General features: G+C 33.9%; 1 protein-coding gene across 1 annotated transcript in view; it reads left to right on the top strand.

The window, feature by feature from the left end:
- Window positions 1–22,133, top strand: part of DACH1 (dachshund family transcription factor 1) — a 424,345-nt gene that overhangs the window by 286,785 nt on the left and 115,427 nt on the right. Inside the window, exon 4 of the mRNA XM_044249859.1 lies at window positions 8,697–8,869. Within this exon, the coding sequence (XP_044105794.1) occupies window positions 8,697–8,869 (173 nt within the window). The remainder of the gene's footprint in view (window positions 1–8,696; window positions 8,870–22,133) is intronic.

Below are 22,133 nucleotides of genomic sequence, written 5' to 3'. Positions count from 1 at the left end.
ATCTGTTGCAACATGATCATTTCCACTGAATAAAAACATTTGGCTCTTGCTTCCAATCATCTTATAGTCCATATTAGCAAAACATCAAAATATTTAGTCTATACAAATTAATCTGGCTACTATTTATTTCCTTGTATTGAGTCCTGTGTAACTATTTACTCTGAGTCTGCTTTTGTTTTGTTTTGTTTTGGGGATCCATTTTACCTGGTTAACACTTAGAACATGGTGCTAATGAGTCTAGAGGAAACAAAAGCATCAAAAAGCAAAGTGTTTTCTGATATAATTATCTGTCTTCTCCACGTAAAGTATTTAACCTTTTATCTTTATAGTAATGGCCTTCCTTCTTTTATTTTAAGTTGTATCAAAACTTTCTGGAATTTGGTACGAAATAAGGGAAACTATATAAAGTATTTCATTCTGTATCTAGCAATTCATTCTAATAATTTTTATGAGTTTGAAATCAAGACTTTTCAAACCTAAGCCATTATCTATCATAAGTTACCTAATGCTGTTCTGGGTTTCCATGATTCCTCAAGGATTCTCAGGATAATTGTTTTTTATATGTCTCCCTGTTCTTTAAATACCTTTTTTTGTATTCCATTTGGACTTAGTGACTTGAACTCCAGCTCTGATTTTGCAATTTGGTCCTCAGTCTTTCTAGTACAATAATCGTTAACTGTGGTAAAGGACATTCAACTAATAAAAAAAAAAAAAAGAAAGAAAGAAATAAGCAGTCCTGATTTCCAGTATTTTGTATGTCATTTTGTGTAGCCTGTTAACTTATGCCACTCTCAGCAACACTGCAGAGTATATAAGGAAATAGAAATATCTCAACTTGGTGAAGAAATCTAGCTATTAGCCTTGTTCTGATGAGTCCATGGATTTTAATAACACTGGTGTGATAGTCTCACCATTAAATGTATCAAATTAGCTCTGCATTCAAAAGAATACATCACAGGTAAAAATAGAAGCTTTCTTGTATGGCAAGCTTTGAATTCCTAATTAACAAATACCACTCAGGTAACAAAGAGTAAGGTTTAGTTAATGTTAGAGAGCTAAAGAAAATAGGTCTATTTCTGGGAGAGTAACATGTTTACTAAATGACTCATATTTATTGGTAGTAGAATAGTTAAAATTCATCAAAATACTATTCTTTCTAAGAAAAAAAAAAGTTGATGTTAGAACATCAGCTAAGCAGTATTGGTTACATGATAGCCAACCAGGTTTGTTTTTTGCCAGCAATTCCAAATCAAACATGAGATGTGTACATATACAAATTTTGGTCTCTGGAAATGGCCTTCTCTTTGGGCATTAAAACCTAGACATTCATGGTATTTTTGTTTTTGCTAAAACCACAATACCTAAACTGGGATATTTTATTTTGGTTTGTTTTATTTTTAAAATTGTGCCTATAATTAATTATACCTGGAAAAGAGGACTTCTTCTTCATTTTAAAATAATTTGATGAAGTTGAACCAAAACATCAAAAGATTTCAGTGTTTTTTTAAGCTAATGTAGATCAACTGAGCTCAGACATTATCCAGAAAAAGATTTAAAGATTGCATTACAGTAACTCATGAGAGGACTGTTTCTCCTGTTGACGCAAAGCGCTAGGAGTAGAGCTGACAATTTGTATCTCATTTTTCACCAGGGTGAAGTTAACCCTCTGACAGATAATAACTTGTTTATTCTCACTTACCTTTGGAATAACAACTGAACGTCTATAGTGTCTGTGACTAGTATTTACTCTTACTGAATAGTCTTGTCTCCATTGTTAAGATGGCGTTGACATCCTTCTAAGTGGTCTCCAATGGTATGGAGTAAATGCCTGCTCTTGCCATCATTTTCATTGTAAACAAATCTTGACAATGTCAGGTTCCCGTCACAGTCTATCAGCGTCACTCACTAAGCAGTGGTGTGACCGTTAGTCTCTCTGAGATTTGCCTCCTTTATCAGGGTCAGCCTGTGGGAAAATCTGAATAATAGTTACACGTTATCTAGATATAAAGGACAATAACATTTACGTGTACTTTTACTATTATAATGCATGATAGTTTAAAGGTGTTTGTTTTCTTACAGATAACTTTAATTTTGTGTTTGGTTATTTTACATGTACTCTATCCAAAATTCATTAAAAATACTATGGGCTTCCCTTTTGGAATCTGTTTCTCATTAAATATATGCAAGATAAAATAATAAATATGATTATCTGGGCTAGGCTACTTGGTGCCACTCATATACATACCTAAAGTTTGTGTATTTTTTTTTTAAAGAGAAACAGTGCTTCCCCAAAACATTTTGCATTTCCTTTTCTACTTAAAAATTTGGGTTCCAAAAAACAAAGTGATCTTGTCTTCTTTGCTAATGATTATCTCCACATTTAATATGGTAATCTTTTTTTTGAACATCTGTCTTAATCGATAATTTAATGTTTCAGTTGATTTGCAAAACAGCATTCCAAATGCTAAACATCCACATTTCTTTCCCTTTATTTCAGTTTCATTTGCAAGAATCTATTAATAAAATTTCATTTATAATACAGCCATATTTGTCATTGGGTCTACTGAATATACCATGTAACAAGATACGGAATAGAATTTTTCCTGTGGTCTCACGCAAGAACAAAAGGTATCAGGCATTCCTCATTATAAGGAAAGTAACAAGCAACTACTACTTATTAATGGCCCTCTGAACCAGCCTATTCTATCACTCCAGACCCTACAAATCTCCTCCTCCTGCATTGTTACTAGAGGGTACAACCATAGGTAGAGGGGAATTATGGAAATCCTTGTAGTGAAGAGACGGTATCTGATGGGGAGGGAAGCTCACTGATCCCTTTTTGAGATCCTTTCTTCACACCAGGTAAAGGGAAGAAGGGGAGTTCCAGGAGAACGATTCAAGGATTATGGTGATTCCACCTCATTTCAAAGCTGAATGTCTTTTTTTTTTTTTTTTTTTTTGAGAAGGCGAGAGAGAGAGTGCACACAAGCAGGCAGAGAGGCAGGCAGAGGCAGAGAGAGAAGCAGGCTCCCTGCTGAGGAAGGAGCCCATGCGGGACTTGATCCCAGGGCTCTCTGATCATGACCTGAGCCGAAGGCAGCAGCTTAACCCACTGAGCCACCCAGGCATCCCCCGAATGTCTTATTTTTTAATAACCTCCTCTTCTTTTATAGTATATAAAAGTTATAGTGTTTCTTAAATCTTTGTGTGGGTATTAATTAGAATTTGAAAATATCTTTCCTGAATTATCTGGTATCTTTCAAATTAGTTGCTCTATCTATTCATTTTGGACCTTCTTTTTCATGGTGTTGCTTTTCCTCAAATTTTGTTCATCTTGTTTTCTCTTTTGCTATGGATTTTTGCCCAGTGACTGTTGATTATCTGTCATATACAGAATGAAGACCTAGACTAATTAATAAAAGTAACCAGTACCAAAAAAAAAAGGGTGCATTTCTGTTTTGATGTGAACTGCTGCTCTGTTTTCTGTATGTATCAGAGCATGGGGATAAATAATTGAGAAGTGGTAGGGTAGAGAGAATGGACATAATTGTAACAAGAGGACCCACACCAAGAGAAGGACCTTAGGTTCAAAGGCAATGGCAGTTCTGGGAGCTTAGAAGAAGAGGAAGCTGAGGGAGATTTCCAGATGTTCCTCTGGAAGGGCCCCTTTAAAGGATCAGACATGGCTTTGGAGATTCTTAGCATTTAGGTACCTGCCATGTGGAAGATGTGAATGGTGGATAGGCAGAGTTATAGTACAGTGCAGGGAGGACTTGAGTAGAAACTGGTAGGGTAGGAGGCCTTTATTCTACTATTCAGGAGAAAGAAAGGAGGGGATGGATTAAAAAACTAGCCAAGCCCATGTCTTCCACAATCTAGGCTCTAGGGCTGGCCAATGTTGATGGGGAAGGGGAAAGAGAGATGAGTGTTAACTGTAATGAATTTTTTTGTTTGTTTTTGTGAGGTTTTTATTGTTGTGGTTGTTGTTTTTGTGGGAGAGAACATGTGTGCCCACAGGGGAGGAGCAGAGGGTGAGGGAGAGAGAGAATCTCAAGCAGACTCCACACTGAACATGGGTCCCAATCTCATGATCCTGAGATTAGGACCTGAGCAAAAATTAAGTCAGTTGTTGAATCAACTGAGCCACCCAGTCACCCCCAGAATGGATTTTTCGATTCTAGGAGGCTATTGAGGGGCTGAAAAGGGAGCCTTGACAAAACATGTTTGAAGGCACTAATTAGAGGAAAACCAAAGCCATTTTATATTTGTAACCTATCAGTTCTGACTGTCCCATAATCTGATTACCTTTAGAGTAGAGATAGCTTTCAAAATTTAAGGGTTTCTCCTCAAAGCAGTATATTTCTGAATTCAAAACTTGGTCCATCACAAAATATGTATCCCAAAAGATGTTAAAATATAAAATAGGTGCAAGCCAAGATAAGTCATCTGAGCTCATAGACAGACTGAGACAGTGCATCAAGCCATCTGCTTTTTTTAAGAATCTGAACTATTTTGAAATGTTGAGGTGGAGAGAGTAGAAGGTAGGAGAGAATCTCCCATACCTGGTCTTTACAGATTCACATTTCAGCTACAGGGAATCCGAAGATCACCTTGCTTATCCCTGAAGAACATACATCTTTTTACACAAAGGAAAACTAAACACACACAGTCACTTTTTTGTAAATAGGTTCCATATGTTTGTATACATTTTTGTTGATAAATTCTTAATATCTATATAATTAGGCAGGGGAATGGAATTGTTTCAGGTTATATAAAATGCATAATTAACAACTTTTAGCTAGAGACAGAATTAGTAATCGGGTGTTAATTTCAATTTTCTTTCATTTATGTACCTACTTACCTCTGGCTATTGTAAGACTGTACATCCAGTCAAAGGATGGATGACTGTACATCCATCTGTACATTGTAAAACTGTACATCCACCAAAATCATGCTGTAGCTTTCATGGCTGGCCTTGATTGTGCTTGTGGTTACACTCTTAATATCAGCATATAGCAGCTGCCTGTTGTGTTCTACCCTCAGCTGAACCTATGTAAGCAGATGTCTATCCTGAGACTGTTTCTGCTCTTCTCCACAATCTGTGTGTATGACCAGGTATGGGAGATCCTCTCTCCCTGCCACTCCCTATCCCCAACATAAAAGTATGATTACAGATCCCAAGTAATCAACAGCTGGATACTTTCTCTGAGTCTTTTCATAAACTCATGACCAGTTTCCTTGGCTTAAACAATTTTATAGTTTTATTTTATGAGTTTTTGCATACATGCCTTAACAACCTATTACAGTATGTGTTCTTTGAGGATACAAGGGCTATATCAAGTTCATCTTGTTCTTCCATTGTAAAGTCAAGAAACACTGTGATTCTATAGAATGGGGAAGGAGAAATTCATCAGTTCTTTTCTGTTTCTCTCTAACTCTCCTTAGCAAATATAAGAATATAAGAATTTTTCTTACATCTTTAATCTTCTGTCTCTTGCAAGATTTCATGTAGGCATGGTGGTACACTTTACTTTTAAAGGTATATATGTGTATATGTGTGTATATATATTTGAATGTAGGCATAGTGTGTGTGTGTGTGTGTGTGTGTGTATAGGCTTATATCAATCCCACTGAATATATTGGCTTAAACCAAAGCACCTGAAATTATACATTTAATAACTATGGGTAAGTCTTGTTCTGAAATGGCCTATTTTCAATTCTTATTTATTCATGCTAATAGAAGAAAAGGATGTTATAAATAATGCAAAAATCACTTACAGCTGACTTAGTTATATATTGTATATTTTTCATCAGACTTAGTTTCTTAATTGTTTGCTCTATTTATTACCCAAATGAGCTAACATCATGAGTATTTAACAAATGATGATTGGCGGAGATAGCTAGGAGCATTTTATGTGGTGGGAAAATCCAATCTAGTGTTATAAACTTGCTATGGAAAATTCACATATGGATGATTGATATTTACCTTACACAAGGGACTAATATTCTGTGATGCAAAAGAGATGTGAAAATAGATGGTATTTTGTCTATAATCTGTTTCTGAATGATTCAGTCAGAATTTTGGTTTAATATTTTATATAATGTGAAAAACAAAGTTACAGTGCTTCTCTACTATGACAGTAAAATTGAAATGTATTTGGAAAAATCACTTCTTCCAACTTATTAACTGGCAATCAGAATTCAAATAAAAGAAGAAACTGGTTCAAGTGAACAAAAGCAGAAGTAGGTAATAGATATAAACAGAGCTCAAACTGAATCTAAAATAATTAATGTGAATATTTTTCTACACTCCACATATTAATTGCCCATATAAGCAACATACTATGAAAATATAAAGCTTGCTTTTGTTGGGTATCGTAAATGAAATACGTAGAGAAGACTATCCATTAAGTACAAATTCCCAATTCAGTTTTCATATTCAAATAGCATTGACTCCAAAGTATTATTTCTATATCAACTGTCGGTGATTATGCCTCAATTTTTGTTTTAACTGATACAATGAAAAGTAAACATGTAAAGAAAAAATTTGACTATTCATTGATAAAGGTGTTGTAGAGTGGAGATTTTAAAAATGTTTTATCCCTGAATGTTTATGTGATACCATACCCTTGAAAAATTCATACTTATAATTTTTACATATTTGACTAGGACCTTGGCATAAGTGTCAAAAAAGGCATAAGTAGAAAAGTAAAGAACATCAATTTGAGAATATGGAAGTGAACTTTTATATCACAGTGTAGGAACAAGCTGGAGAAATTTCTTTTATGAGTCATTTCTGGATGAAGCTATAAACTTTTTTTTAGCCAAAAGCTGTCATGGTTTCTTATAAAATAATAAAGATAATAAAGATATCCATTTTAATTGATTCTTTTCATTGTTTAATAAAATTGCTTTGTTTGATTGCTGAAGAATTTGAATTGAGTTTTCATTACCCACTTCTGAACAATTTACTCTAAGATCCAGACAGTATTGAGCTAATGAGTTTGAATTTATATTGAACCTTAACTGTCTTCATGAAGTAAATGGAAAAAAATCATGACAGTAACTAAGTATTCTTCATTAAAAACTATGTCGTAGAGATTTTACAATGAGGTTTTTAATAGAGCTAAAGCATTTAAATTGGAGTTTTACCAACTTTGCTGTTTCTAAGCACATTACAAGAAATATGATTTCCTTTTTTAAGAAATGAAAACTCATAAACTGATGGGGGGGTCATTACAGAAATTTTGTTTCAAGTGGGTAGTTTGTATATTCAACAGATTCAGTTAAACAATAAGTTAATTTAATTTGGGGACATATCTAAATTCAAATTATTCATAAACACCTTCTAAAATATATTCTATTAGGGTGTTTCAGAATCTACTGAAATCTAAGACATGGCCATCATTATTAAGATGCCAGCCCACAAATGTACTGTTTTGTCTTTAACACTATATTGCCATAATCATCAACTTTTGTTTCTCAGTAGTTAAAAAAGGTGATATATTTATTGATGCACACACATTTCATTTATAAACCTTTGTAAAGTTATCTCTTAGGTTCTTTGTACTGTGTCTAAACTATGTGGGGGCATTTAATGATTCCATGTTTAGGATTTGTGATGGAATTCCATGAGGAACTTTAATTCTGAATGGTGGCTAGAGTATCATTTAATATAAGGATAAGTCTACAACTACCAGGGGTCTTCTGTTCCACAAAGTAATTAATTCTCTAGCTATATAACAGAGCCTATTGTAACTTAATTTGGTTAGTCAAACTAGATTAGACTCCAAAAATAGGCTAAATATTGTAGATTTTTTTTTTTTTTAAATTGAGGACCTATGTAAGATAAAAACAAAAAAGAAAATATGGTTTGGGGGAAATTTACTTACTTGAGATTATATCCCCGGAAGTTGATTGGCCAATCTCCAAATGGGGTATACTTTTTAAAACCTCATTTCAAAATAAATAAGTAAGTAAGTAAATAAATAAATAAATAAATAAAACCTCATTTCAAATTAATCATTAGAAAACTTGGAATAATATTGTATCCTAATTGTATATATCCATTCCCCACAAGCAGCAGTGATGTTTCCTGGGATAAGGAAACACCTTACTCTTGCCTACCCCAGGGTTCTCATTCTTCTCTTACCCTGCTCTGCATGCCTGGACCTCACAGCCTTGCACTTAGTCCTCCTCTCCACCCCCTTCAGCAGAATCACCTTCTGCCAAATTGTGTAATGGCATGTCTTAGCACTAAAAGTAGTTGTGCATAAAAAGGAATCTAATTATTGGATAGTAAAATATAGGACAGAATAAAGAAATAATTAATTGTGATAAGCTAAAAAAAAAAAAAACAACCCTCATATTTAAACAAGAATTAGACTGATCAGAAGAATAATACGACAAGAAATTGACCATTTGTATGAAACACATGAAGCGTGGTGACAGGATAAAACATGGCACCGAACTAGTTAGCCTTAAAATTAATTCCCTTGAGTGGTGAGTGGATATTGTTGCCTAAAAGGGGACAAATATTTTTCCTTTGGCAATCATTATTAGAACATTTTTTTAATGCTTAAATTTTCAATGATTTATGTTCTTTGCCATTTTAATAAATGAGATATACCGTGTTTCATAGTTTTCATAGTTTTATTTGACCAGAGCAGTGATGATATATGTGTATTTTTTTATAGGACTGGAACTTCCTTTCATGATGATGCCCCATCCTCTAATTCCTGTCAGCCTACCTCCAGCATCTGTCACCATGGCGATGAGCCAGATGAACCATCTCAGCACCATTGCAAATATGGCAGCAGCAGCCCAAGTTCAGAGTCCCCCATCCAGGGTTGAGACATCTGTTATTAAGGTAACTGTTTTCTTACATGATTGTTTTGGCCTGTACCAAGCATCATCTTAAACCACCGTCTCTTAATCTGTGATTTTATTACACAATTCTAACTTCAAAACAGCTAGGTGATAGCAAATAAATTATGAGAAAAATCACTTATAGTAATTAGAACCAGGAAGAAACAGGGGTATAATACTAAACCATATTAGGTTAGGCTACCCTTACATTTGGTGTTGTATCTATTAAGAGAAAGATGAACATAGGAAATTAATTGATATATTTCAAATAATGTGTGTGTTTAAATGGTTGTATATAGGAGGGCATGTGTGTGTATACACATGTGGTGTTATGAGCCTTAAGGTGTGGAAAGTATTTGATTTGTTTTTAGAAGACAAGAAGTATTAAATTATGGTTTTGCCACTTAATAGCTGTGTTGTCTTGGGCATGTGACTCAATCTTTCTAATTCTGTTCTACATATAAAAAATAGATAATATGGTGTAGGTGAAAAAACTAAACAAAATGATAAAATTCATTGTTTTTTATAAATTTAAAAATACACTATATGTGGAAGATAACATTGTTGTTATACAAAAATCACTTGTGTGTATATATACACAATTTTTTTCTCTCCCTCCCCTTGTGTGGGAAGGTATGTGTATACCTCTATATGTGTATGGGTATACTTTTCACTTATTTTATAATGTGCATTTATATCAAATTACTTTAAGTGCACTGTCAAAATATATTATTAATTTTTAAACTAAGAGATACCTCATGTTCATCCTCATCTGACATAATCATTACCTTCTTTTCCTGAATGTAATACACTTGAGTTTAAGGGAACCTCTGGAGCATATCTTCCATAAAAGGTCCTATTAACAATTCTTATTCATTGCTGGTAGAAATGCAAAATGATATAGCCATTTTGGGAGACAGTTTTGTGGTTTCTTGCAAAACTAAACATACTCTAACCATATGATTGTATATTTTGCCACCTCCTTGGTATTTACCCAAAGAAGTAGAAAATTTATGTCTACACAAAAACTTGCACATGGATATTTATAGCAGCTTTTTAAAAAATAATTGCCCAAAATTGGAAACCACCAAGTTGTCTTTCAATAGGTGAAAGGATAGAAAAAGTCGTACCTCGTGACTTTGTTAAATTAACATTTGTTAAATGGACCATAGGGTGCTTGATGGTGAATCATGGTCCAACAACAGACTAAAAGAAAAACTGAAGTAGAGAACTTTATTACTCATGAGTCCTAGAGGAAGTACCCAGAGGTGTACCTCGAGGGATCACATGATGAGGTCAAGGCAGAGTTCAAAAAGAACAAGGCAGGATCTGGGGCAGATGCCTGTTATTAAGGTCCATGGGTAGAATATTTGAGGTTCCTTGGCTAGGCCTAGCTTGGTCTATTAAAACCAGAAGAGCTGCATTTTGGTAAACCCCATGGGGTCCTATGTAAGAGGAGACTGCTAATCTCACATGCTGTTGGGGAGATCCTATCAGGGACTTACATTTGTCTGTGACTCTGTGGCTGCTTTCTGGGGCATGTATGTGTTTGCAAGTCCCTCCTGGAGAGTTGGCGAAACAAAATGGATACCCAGGCAGCAATACCATAGAGTAGCTTAGCTAAACTCTTGACGCCATGTAATGGAATTATTATTCAGAACTGGAAGGAAATGAGCTATCAAGCCGTGAAAAGACATGAAGAAAACTTGAATGTATACTGGTAAGTTAAAGAAGCCAGACCAAAAAGATTACACACTATGATTCCAAGTGTATGACACTCCAGAAAAGGCAAAACTATGGAGATACTAAAAAGATCAGTGGTTCCAGGACATGATAGGGATGAATAGGGAGAGAATAACGAATTTTTAGGACAATTATAATGCTCTGTATCTACTAAATGATGGGTAATGTCATTATACGTTAAAAAGAAAAAAGGCCTTGCGTCTACTTACATAGAACATTGAATAATATGCTAATAGCAGTTTTTCTTACAATAATGGCTCTATAAACAAAGATGTATACTAGTCCCTCATATCATTTTCTGAAGTATCCATATCAGGAAAATTATAGATAGACAAATAGATTATAATATGTAATTATATTATTTCTATATTATGATATATAGATATTACATTATTTTCTGTAAATAGATATATATTACAGAAGACCCAGATCAACTTAAAAATCTTTAGCTGAGAAAATGCCAGTGAACACTACATAAAAAGAAAAAAAAGAAAAAGAAAAGGTACTAAGTATTATAGAATGTGATTATTCTAATTTTTGAAAATTTAGTAATGATTACTATAGAGAATCACTCTCATAATACGAATTATATAATGTTCACTCTTGAAACGGGGAATTTTTATAATTTCTAATTTAGACAAGATTTAGATTCATAGTTAAAGGAAAAATATGGCAGAAGAGCAGAATTTAGCAGTTTAAAATCCTTTTTTTAAGGATTTATTTATTTATTTATTTGCTAGAGATCACAAGTAGGCAGAAAGACAGGCAGAGAGAGGTGGGGAAGCAGACCCCCAGCTGAGCAGAGAGCCAGATACGGGGCTCGATCCTGGGACCCTGGGATCATGACCTGAGCCGAAGGCAGAGGCTTTAACTCACTGAGCCACCCAGGCACCCCAGCAGTTTAAAATCTTAATGGGTGACTTTGTTATAAACTCTATCTAGGTAATTTGGACATCAGCTAGTAGCACATGGATCCAAAAGACTCCAATTACATTAGAAGCTTGGTTTGTTTTATATTTTCAATACAGATATATATATATTTATTTATTTTTTAATGATTATTTATTTGACAGACAGAGATCACAAGTAGGCAGAGAGGCAGGCAGAGGGAGAGGAGGAGGAAGCAGGCTCCCTGCTGAGCGGAGAGCCTGATGCAGGGCTTGATTCCAGGATCCTGAGATCATGACCAGAGCCAAAGGCAGAGGCTTTAACCCACTAAGCCACCCAGGCACCCCCAGATATATTTTTAAAATAGTTTGTGTTTTATCAGATGTTGATTAGAATACTTAAGTGAAACTTCCTTTAATAAATCCTTTATTGTCAGAGTTTATGTAAGTAAGAGGAAGGAGTTGGATTTCCTCTGAAAGGCATCTATAGAAAACAGTCTAGTTTACTGAAAAGTCGGCAACACTCCTGTGGTTTCTTAAATTAAGGTTGGCAGTGGAAAGGAGGGAGATAGGGAAAAGGGAAGGAAATATGCAAAAAGGCAGTAAAAAAGGGATGGAGCTCTGTGTCTTGAAATGTGTGCCAACACCTCCCACATTATAGTAATATCCCATTTCCTAGTCTCTTGGGGCAAATATTTTCAGAAACTTGGCTATGGATAGATTAAAGGAAATTATGGACTTTTGAATGCACTGGTGGTATAAATGGTCATAGTAGTTAAATAAGAAACAATGGCTCCAATTAAGAATGATTAGAGAAAATAAAAACTGATAGTTTTTAATTTATTATTTATCATTAGTAAAACAAAGCTGGTAGCTTTAATTGCCAACATCAAAGTGAAGTTTCGTTGGTCATTGTGAAGTTCTGAAGGGCCTATCTGCCCCTTTCCTCTGAGCCTGGCCTCCTATATACTTTCAAATTTGATGCTGACAGGTAAGGATCATAGAGAACAAACAGTTTCAAGAAAAGCACGAGACAATTCTAGTAATTTTTGTAAAAAAAATATCCAGACAGGTAAAAAATTGAGAGAATGGCCTCAGAGAATAAGGGTGAGAATAGGTTCTTTACAGAATTCTAAATATTAGGGGAAACACGTTAATAAATCAACCTTCCTAAATTTCTATACACTAGACTTCGTAGCACAACCAGTATTCAGTAAACTCCCATGATATGTATGTTTAATTTAATGAGGGAAGTTTTATTTTCCCCAAGAAAATGTTTGACTCCTATGTCCTATTAAATAGTATGAAACCTAAGTGGGCAATTAGAATAATGCTTGCAACTTTGTTTGCCTGAAAAGATTCTAATTGTGAAGACCTATTAAAAGTGAAATATTAAATGCTAGAGAAGAAGATATGCCCCCATCTGAAGGAATGATGGAACTAGGGAAGTAGCCTTTGAAGGGAAAATAGAAGTTTGAGGGGTTTTCCATGTGCTGGAAATTACCATTTATATTTTTGAGAGTAATGACAAGACTTAAAATGATAACTCAACCTACAAGAGAATGGCAATAAGAATTTATAGGACAGTGGTGCCTGGGTGGCTCAGTGGGTTAAACCTCCGCCTTCAGCTTAGGTCATGATCTCAGAGTCCTGGGATTGAGCCCTGCATCCAGCTCTCTGCTCAGCAGGGAGCCTGCTTCCCCACTCTCTGCCGGCTGCTCTGCCTGCTTGTGATCTCTCTCTCTCTCTGTCCAGTAAATAAATAAAATCCTTAAGAAAAGGAATTTATATGACAGACGAGAAGTGAAAACAAAGCTCACTTTGTTGAGTAATATGTATCTGAATATGGATATCATATGTAAAATAAATATCATATTTAAAATATGTAACAGACAGAGTTACATATTTTAAAGCATTCTATACTTACCTGTTTCTAGAAGGTAAAGGAGCTTCAATGACTTTCTCATAAACTTATTTATGAGAAGGTACATACTAGTACATGCAATGGAACAGTGTCGAAAAGTTGTTTCCTTGGGTGATACTCACCCTGATTCCCCAGTTCTGGCATGGACTGTGATTTAAGAACGGCTTTACACTTTTAAGTGGATGGGGAAAAATATCATAGGAAGGAGAATTTTTCATGACACATGAAAATTCTATAAATTCAAATTTTAGTGTCCATAAATAAAATGTGTTTGGAACTTAGCTACTCTCTTTATATAATGTCTATGGCTATATTCTCTTACAGAGCAGAATTGAATAAAATATTTACTAGCTGGCTTTTTACAGAAAGTGATAGCTGATACCCACATTAGAGCTGTTGATTAACTCAAACACATGTGAATCTCAGGCTGTGGATAATTGATGCAGCTAAAGCTAAACTCTCAAACATTATGGGGCAACAGGATTTGGTGTGGAAAAATAAAAGAAACTAAAAGGACCAAGGAAAAGAAAATTATAGACATAGATGAAGATAATACCACTGTAACATTGTAAATGGCTTTAAAGGCAAAGCTTCATTATGGAGTCTGTCAAAATTAAACTTAGATTTTCTCCTGCTGATTGGTTTGGACTACTGGAAAAAATTTAGTAAGATAACTTTGAGGAGGAAATGGGCATATATTGTTTACACAATAATTCTAATTTAAATCCCTAATAGCCAATTGCCTGTAAGTATATATATTGAATTACTCTAGGCTCTATATTAGTCTATTATGTATCAGTGAGACTCCTATATTTTTGCTGTTTAATGTTCTATGAATGTTACGAATGAAGAGACATAGACTTGAGATGTCAGATGTTACATAATCCAGCTTTCCCTGCGGTGGGGTAACAATTCTTGCATCTTCCCTAGCCATTTTTATATATCTAAGTTGTGTGGAAAGCTTACTTTATTTTTAGCAAATTCAAGAGTGAGGAGGGGCTACATTTGCTTCTACCTTAACTTTATTACATTCTCTGTGAAGAAACAAGTCTACTAATTCTTCTGTGTTCTAGCCATTTAAATAAACAAATCCTCTGCTATAGTACCTATAATACCTCTGCTATAGTACTATAGTAAAGGTACTATACCTATAGTTTAGTACCTCTGCTATAGTACCTATTTGGTCCTCCAGACCAAATATCCTCATTTCCTTTGACCATTTCTCATCAGGCTTCTTGGCTGACCATTTTTTAAAGTACCCCCGTCCCCAACCCTTCCCATACAATATTCTAGAAGTGAACAGGCTAGTGAAGAGACACTGGAACGGACATAAGCCTCAGTTTGGACAATAGTTTATAAATGTCATCATAATTCATAAAACTGTTTTGCTAGCTGAATGTGTGACTCATTAAGTGACATGCCTTTTCAATATGAAATTTTATTAAACCAATTTGATTAAGACAATTCTTTGTTTCTTTTACTAGGAATTTGCATTTGTCCGTATTAAGTGTGTTTCCCAGTCCATGATTTAGGCTTTTTAGATAATTAACTTTTTTTAAAAAATTTGAGTATTGTTGACAATACAATACACAATGTTATATTAGTGTCAGTACAACATGGTGATTCAACTTCTCTATACTCTATGCTATAATCACCACGAGTGTAGCTACCATCTGTCACCATGCAGCACTGCTACAGTATCATGGACTATATTCCCAATGCTGTGTCTTTTGTTTCTGTGAGTTATTCATTCCATAACTGGAGGCTATTCTTCAGATACTTTTGAGTCTTGACATTCTAAACTATATTAGCTATTTATACAATCTTTGTATCATTTCCAAATTGTAAAAGGATGTATTACTTGTACTACCTTAAATCATTGAGGAAAATAAACAGTATAAATCAAGAGATCAATTCTTCTTGTCATTAGAGAATTCCTAATAGGCTGAAATGTTCTACTAATTGATTCTCTTTAGGTATCATTCATCAAATAACCCCAAATCTCCCTGAATGAATCAATATTTTTCTCACATTTTACTTAATAAATTCACAATGATATCATAAGGACTTTAAAAAAATAGTTCTTGTTAAAAAAAAATAAAAAAGAAAGGTAGATTATTTTGGTGGTTTAAAACATAGGTTATGGAGGAAAGATTCTTGGGTTGATAGTCCAGTTCTACCACCTCTTTGTGATGGTGACCTCAGACAAGTTACTTAATAGCTATGTCACAGTGGGTTAGTGACATTCCTACCTTATCAGGTTGTTGACTGATTGAATTAGTGTTTATAAATAACATCATTAGAAGTTTTTGTACACTGACATTATCTTCTCCCCAAATATTCACAAAAATCTCTTTAAATAGGTTCTAGAATCTTATAAGAAATTTGTGTCAAGCTTCTGAAATAGAGTCAAAATCGTAAAGAAGAACTTTTTTTTTCTTTTTTAGCCCTCTTCACCTAAGAAAAGCACTGCAATTTGCATTTGGGGGGGGTTGTAATGCAGTGGTATACAAAGCAGATTTTTAAATGCATTTTTTCCAGATTTCATTCTTTTCAGAATTGTTTTTGAGAAAATTGGCAGTATTCAAATTACATTCTTGATAAACATCTTTCTTTCTTGCCACATTATAGGGATTTCTGAGAACAAGGACTATGACTTAAATTTGTTAATCTTCTCCACCAGACTCTTGTGTGTGTGTGAGAGAGAGAGACAGAGACAGAGACAAAGGCAGAGACACCTTAGGACAATCTCATTTAAAGAATTAAACATCAAAAAAAAAAGAAATACAATGTATAAATTTCCATTCCCTAATTCTTCTTTTCAAAGTAGGTCCTTAAAGTACTATTCAGTAAATAGGACTTTACGTGCATAAAGTTTAAATGTTTAAATATTATGAAAACTAGAACTGGAGTGACCTGATTCTCAGAGTACATGAAAATCCTAGAGCAATGTCATGTCCCTTGTGTTTGTTTTTAGGTACAGAATAGTTTATTTTGGGGCAATCATAAATAACTCTAGATGTATGCATAACTTTTAGACATTTTTCACAGAAAAGTTGACTTCATATAATTTTTACTTGGATATAGAAAAAACAAGTATATTCTCTTAATGTTTATTTGGGTGTTAATATTAAATATGAAGAAGATGCTCACAAGAAAAAGTGTTAAAACATAACCACCACTAAGTATACCTGCATCAATGTACTTAAACAAGTCACATTTATTTATTTATTTTTTAAAGATTTTATTTATTATTTGACAGAGAGAGACACAGAGAGAGAGAGGGAACACAAACAGGGGGCGTGGGAGAGGGAGAAGCTGGCTTCTTGCTGAGCAGGGAGCCGGATGCAGGACTCCCAGCACCCTGGGATCATGACCTAAGCCAAAGGCAGATGCTTAACAACTGAGCCACAGAGGCACCCCCAAAACACATTTATTTAAACCCGTAAGTTGTTAATAATACTAATTAACAAACTCATAGTTCACCTTTGAAATCTGGGGAATTGACTTTTTAGAGGACAAATAAATGTTTAAACAAAGGATGCATTAAAGGGTGGAATCCTGCATTTTCCTGGGTTTCCCATACAAACTGTTCCTCAGAATAATCATTAATTCAGTAGGGGAACTTTCTGTTTATATAAATCGTCTAGCCAAAAACAAACAAATAAACAAATAAATGAATGAGGAATGATATATTTAGAATGTCACCAAATTGCCAGTCCTAAGGAAGTAGATAGAGTCTAGGCCATGACCATCAGTGCGAGCCAGCATCATAAAATGCAACCCAGGAGACAGCAAGGGGCATGCAGAACCATCTACGAGACAGTCTTGGCCCAAGCTCAACGTGAATCAAATATCCAGATTTAACTATGTAGGACATTCAGGGTACAGAGGAACATAGAGATAAATTACAACCTTAAGGAACTGCATATGGCCAGTTCAGTGTGGTCATAGCCTGTAAGAACATATACAGTGCCTTAACTAGATAAAAATTTGGCATTAAACATTTGCCATGCATGGAGAGAATGACACCACTTAAGAAACAGCAGAGTTGATCAAGACAGAACTTAGCTTTTTCTCCTTCCTCTCCCCCCTCTGCGCCCTCTTCCTTGAGTGTGGGAAAGGAGGAAGTCCTATCTTTTTATTAGGTTGCTAGTATTTATTCTTACACAGGGATGACTTATATCCCTGAACCAAGACCGTATGCTATTTAAACTAACTGTAAGACTTTATATTAACAAACAGTAATCTGAAATTATGAGGCTACCTGAATTTTCATACATATACAGGATAAAATAGAGTCCCCTACCTCCACTGAATAAGTTTGAAGAGACAGCCGGAGAATAAAACTAAGTTGTTTATGATTATACTCATGGGTCCTACCAGTTTCACGTTCAGCAACATTAAGTATTTCTTGTGTATCATCACCAAAACAAATAAAAAAAGAGTTATGTAAATATCCCTTGAAGCCTCACTTTAGAACTTTGAGTCATGGAGTTTTGATGGTGTTTTGCCTGGTTCTCTACAGATGCAAGTATATTAGCATTATTTACTGTGTCTTCCAAAATTCCTTGTTAACACTTCCTTGGGTCCAGAAACCTATTTCTACTATTTGTTTTCTCTGATAATTTTCACGAGGACAAGGGAATTCAGATGTCATGCTTAATCAGTGTACATATATGTTTCTGAACTCTGCTAACATTTCCTAGTTTATGATAGATGCTCCATGAGGGAAAGGATTTCCATCAGTTCTGTTTACCTACATATAACCAGAGCCCAAGACACTGGTATATATTAGTGGTTCAGTAAATATGCTTTGAATAAATGAATTTAAGTGTGAGCTGTCTTAAAGCTCAGGAGTTTGGGTTATATAAAGTATTAGTCAACTTCAATTTTCCAAGTTAACAGTTATATCAAGATAACATTTAATGTTAGAAATATCTTCTCCCCAGTCCTACAACATATTCAGTCAGGGAATCTCAGACTGATAAACTTATGAAAATCCAGATAATTAAAAAGAGAGCAACATAAAGTAAAGCTAAGTGAAATAATTCTTCAGAGAAATCCATTGTGAATGAGTTGTGATCATTTGGACTTACACTAAGAAAATATTTTAAGTTAATAAAATATAATGCATTTTGTGAGGAGAGGAGACAATATAATTTTTAAATATTCAACTGCACACGTGTAATACTAAACATTTTATACTTTTTATTTTAAAAATTTGGAATACATTATTTTGAATGCCACCTTTGATTCTGAATTATCTTAGAGACTAATGCTTCTTGTTCTGCCCAGAGGCAATAAATGTAGCCTTTTCTTTATTGTTATTCTGCTACCATTAGTTTATTAGTATGACCTTTTTTTTTGTGAGAGGGTATTCCTCTTAAATTTTCATTTATTATTGTGGCTGGTTTTATAAAGATGGAACATTGCAAAGGATTGTGTTTTATTGATTGGTGGAGTTATGATGCAGGACTATAAAGCAGTGTGTTGAAGTATTAAATTAAATATTCTTCCTCTTTGTCCTACTTCAGGCCCATCTTGGAGGTTAAAGGGTATTACACAAATGAAATGATAAATCCAGTTTACATAGTTTCCCTATAGACATTGAACTGCTTCTTTCTTATTATGTCTGAATAAAACTCATTATCTATTTTGTTTCAGTAATAATTATGAGATTCTCTCCTAAGCAATTCTTTACTGTCTCCATTATTCTCCATCTTATAGCATACTCTGGAAAGGCAAGCATATAAATATGATAAAAGAATTAAGCTGTTGAAATAAATTAATTTATTGTGCAACAATGTATTCAAATCTTACTTGCTCAGTGGATTTTACTTTAATGAAATTCTTCAAAGAACAATACATCATGTTCCAAAGATTGAAATTATACATTAAGTGAAATGACTGAATATGTTGTGTCTCAATTTATAGAAAGTTTCAATTGAATACTTAGCTTTTAAATAATAAAAATTTGCATAAATTAAAATATTTTCTTTAAATGAAAGTATTAAGTATTGTCTTTGTATCCTTTGTTCTTAGACAGTTATAATTAAAGTAAAAATAAGCTAAAGCTAAATTAAATACACTTTCACCTACATTTTCTAAGCCTTAAATTATGCTTTTAAGATGTATTTTTTATTAGATTTAAATCTAGTTTATTTTTTTACCTGGTTTATTATATGATGTTTTAGAGCATTTTGAATGTATAAATGAATAAGTAAATAATGCATGAATGAAAAGAATCATTAAGGAAAGCTTTGACAGTTAAACATATTGTCTAATGAAATAATTTTTATACTTCTGTGGAAAATAAAACAACTAATTGTTTTTAATGGCATAATCATTGTTGCTAGAATTTTAGACATTAAATATTTAAGTATTTTATGAGTTAAATATCTCAGGAAAAAATCATTTTCTCATGCTTTCCATTAGCACCAGTAAGAAGTCTGTTATGACAGGAAACTCAAGACTTGCAAAATAGCTTCAGAGGGATTGATTTATTTCAAGATCTCACTTTGTCTCTGTTCGTTCAAACGTGTGCCACTGCATATATGATCACTTACAGAACTATTATGACAAATAATAAAATGTAATAATGAATAAACATTGATATCAGTGACTTTTTCAAGAAAATAGAAAACTAGCTAGAAAACTTTTTTTGTCAATTAAAAATATAGAGTTTTCTTTTTCAAATACTTACTATGCAGTTTTGTGTAATCCAAGTGTTGAGAACCAGACGTATTAGGGATTACCTTCCAAGTTTAGACTCATTTGCCTTTTTATTAGAATTTTTAGAAATCAAGATTAGACTCCTTAGAGTTTTTCTCTGGTCATTTAGGCCATTAACATTAACATAAATTATTAATACATATACACAGACTATATAAGAATTCTATATAGTAAATTCTATACAGTATGCTGAATTCTATACAGTATTATATGTAAAGGATTAAGAACACCTCTTCCAAGACATATCTGAACTGCTACTCGAAAGACGCATTAAGCACAGTGTTGTTTAAAGTAGTTAAGTACATGACCTAATTGGCATTTTGGGAGCAGTGAGAGGATTAACAAATTGTGGGATATTTGTGCAGGTGAATATGTTCAACAGTAGAAAAGAATAAACTAATGGCACATGAAATAACTTAGATGAATCTCAAAAAAGTTTTGTTGCTGTGAAGAAGTCAGACACAAATATGTACTATATGGTTCATTTTTATGAAATTCTAGAACCAGCAAGTCTGTTTTATGGTGATAGAAGTCAGAAAGTGGTTGCTTATAGGAATCGAGAGGAATTGACTGGAAAGGGACAGGAGAAGTCTTTCTGGGGTTATAGGAATGTTCTAGATCTTGACAACTCATCAAACTGAACACATAATAAATACATGGTTTGCTTCATAATTTAAGGTTGGTGTGAATGTCAAGAAAAAGGATTTATAGTATCAGCTGCTTTCAAAATTATGATGAAAAGATTGGAAGTAACATCAACATCCAGATGTGAAGTCTCTATTCTTTTAAATCATATATGTTTGTTTCTTAGAAACTTAAGAAGTCATTTGTTAGCCAGGTGGACTAAAGAACTCATATCATTTAGAAGTTTATCTTCTTTGGGGAGCCTGGGTGGCTCAGTTGGTTAAGTGGCTGCCTTCAACTCAGGTCATGATCTCAGGGTTCTGGGATGGAGTCTCATGGTGGACTCCTTGCTCAGTGGGGAGTCTGCTTCTTCCTCTGTCCCACGCTCTGCTCATTCTCTTTCTCTCTTATTCTTTTATTCTCTTTTATTCTCAAATAAATAAATAAAGTCTTTTTTTTTTAAGTATACCTCCTTTGATTTATTTAGTTTGGAAAAATAACTGATAATATGTTCATTTTTGTGTGTTATTTGAGACATCATTTTCAAAATATTTAATCTCCAAATTGTGCAGTTGGATACCATTCTTTCTTCAGTATGCCTTAGTATAGCAAATGCATGTCATGTCGTAAACTTCCCTGAACAATCTAACAGTAAATTTTAGTTCTGGAGGATGTATTTCTTCCTCTTTCCCTGTTTTCTGCCCCCATGTCTCTCTCTCCCTCACTTGCTTATTTTTAGTCTTTCAAATGTAACCCCGCATGTCTTGGGTAGGACAATATATTGTGTGATGCTTACATTTACCTACATACCAGTCCGTGTTGCTGTTTGCAGAAAATAGAGCACTTAATTCTTAGCCTCTGATCAATTAAGGTAAAGGGCAAGTGTTATATGGTACAATATTGATAATACATCTCTCCTTTGGGAGGTTTTAATTGTCTTCTTTAAATTTTTTTTATTTTTTATAAACATATAATATATTTTTATCCCCAGGGGTACAGGTCTATGAATCGCCAGGTTTACACACTTCACTTAATTGTCTTTTACAGAAACCAATCCACACATTTTAGACCAGTCCAAAAGATCCTAAAATACAAAAAATTATCTTTACAATAAGATTCTAATATGCACTGCAATTTTTGGAAGAATTTAGTTTTTTTTTTCCCTTTGTTTTGGTTACAGTATTGATTGATCTTGCAAATCTTTTGTCATGAACTTTCTTATGGGCCTTTTTTATTCCATGGAATATATAATGGGAAACTGGCTCATGCATGGATTTTGCAGAAGGCTTGGTCATTTTTCTGCTTATTTTCATTTTATTTGTCATGCTTTTCCCAAATTAAGCCCCCACATA

Source organism: Neovison vison, chromosome 5, assembly GCF_020171115.1.
Source record: "Neovison vison isolate M4711 chromosome 5, ASM_NN_V1, whole genome shotgun sequence".
Classification (NCBI taxonomy): domain Eukaryota; kingdom Metazoa; phylum Chordata; class Mammalia; order Carnivora; family Mustelidae; genus Neogale; species Neogale vison.
The sequence above is the reverse complement of the archived record's forward strand: the minus strand, read 5'-3'. Positions and strand labels throughout refer to the sequence as shown.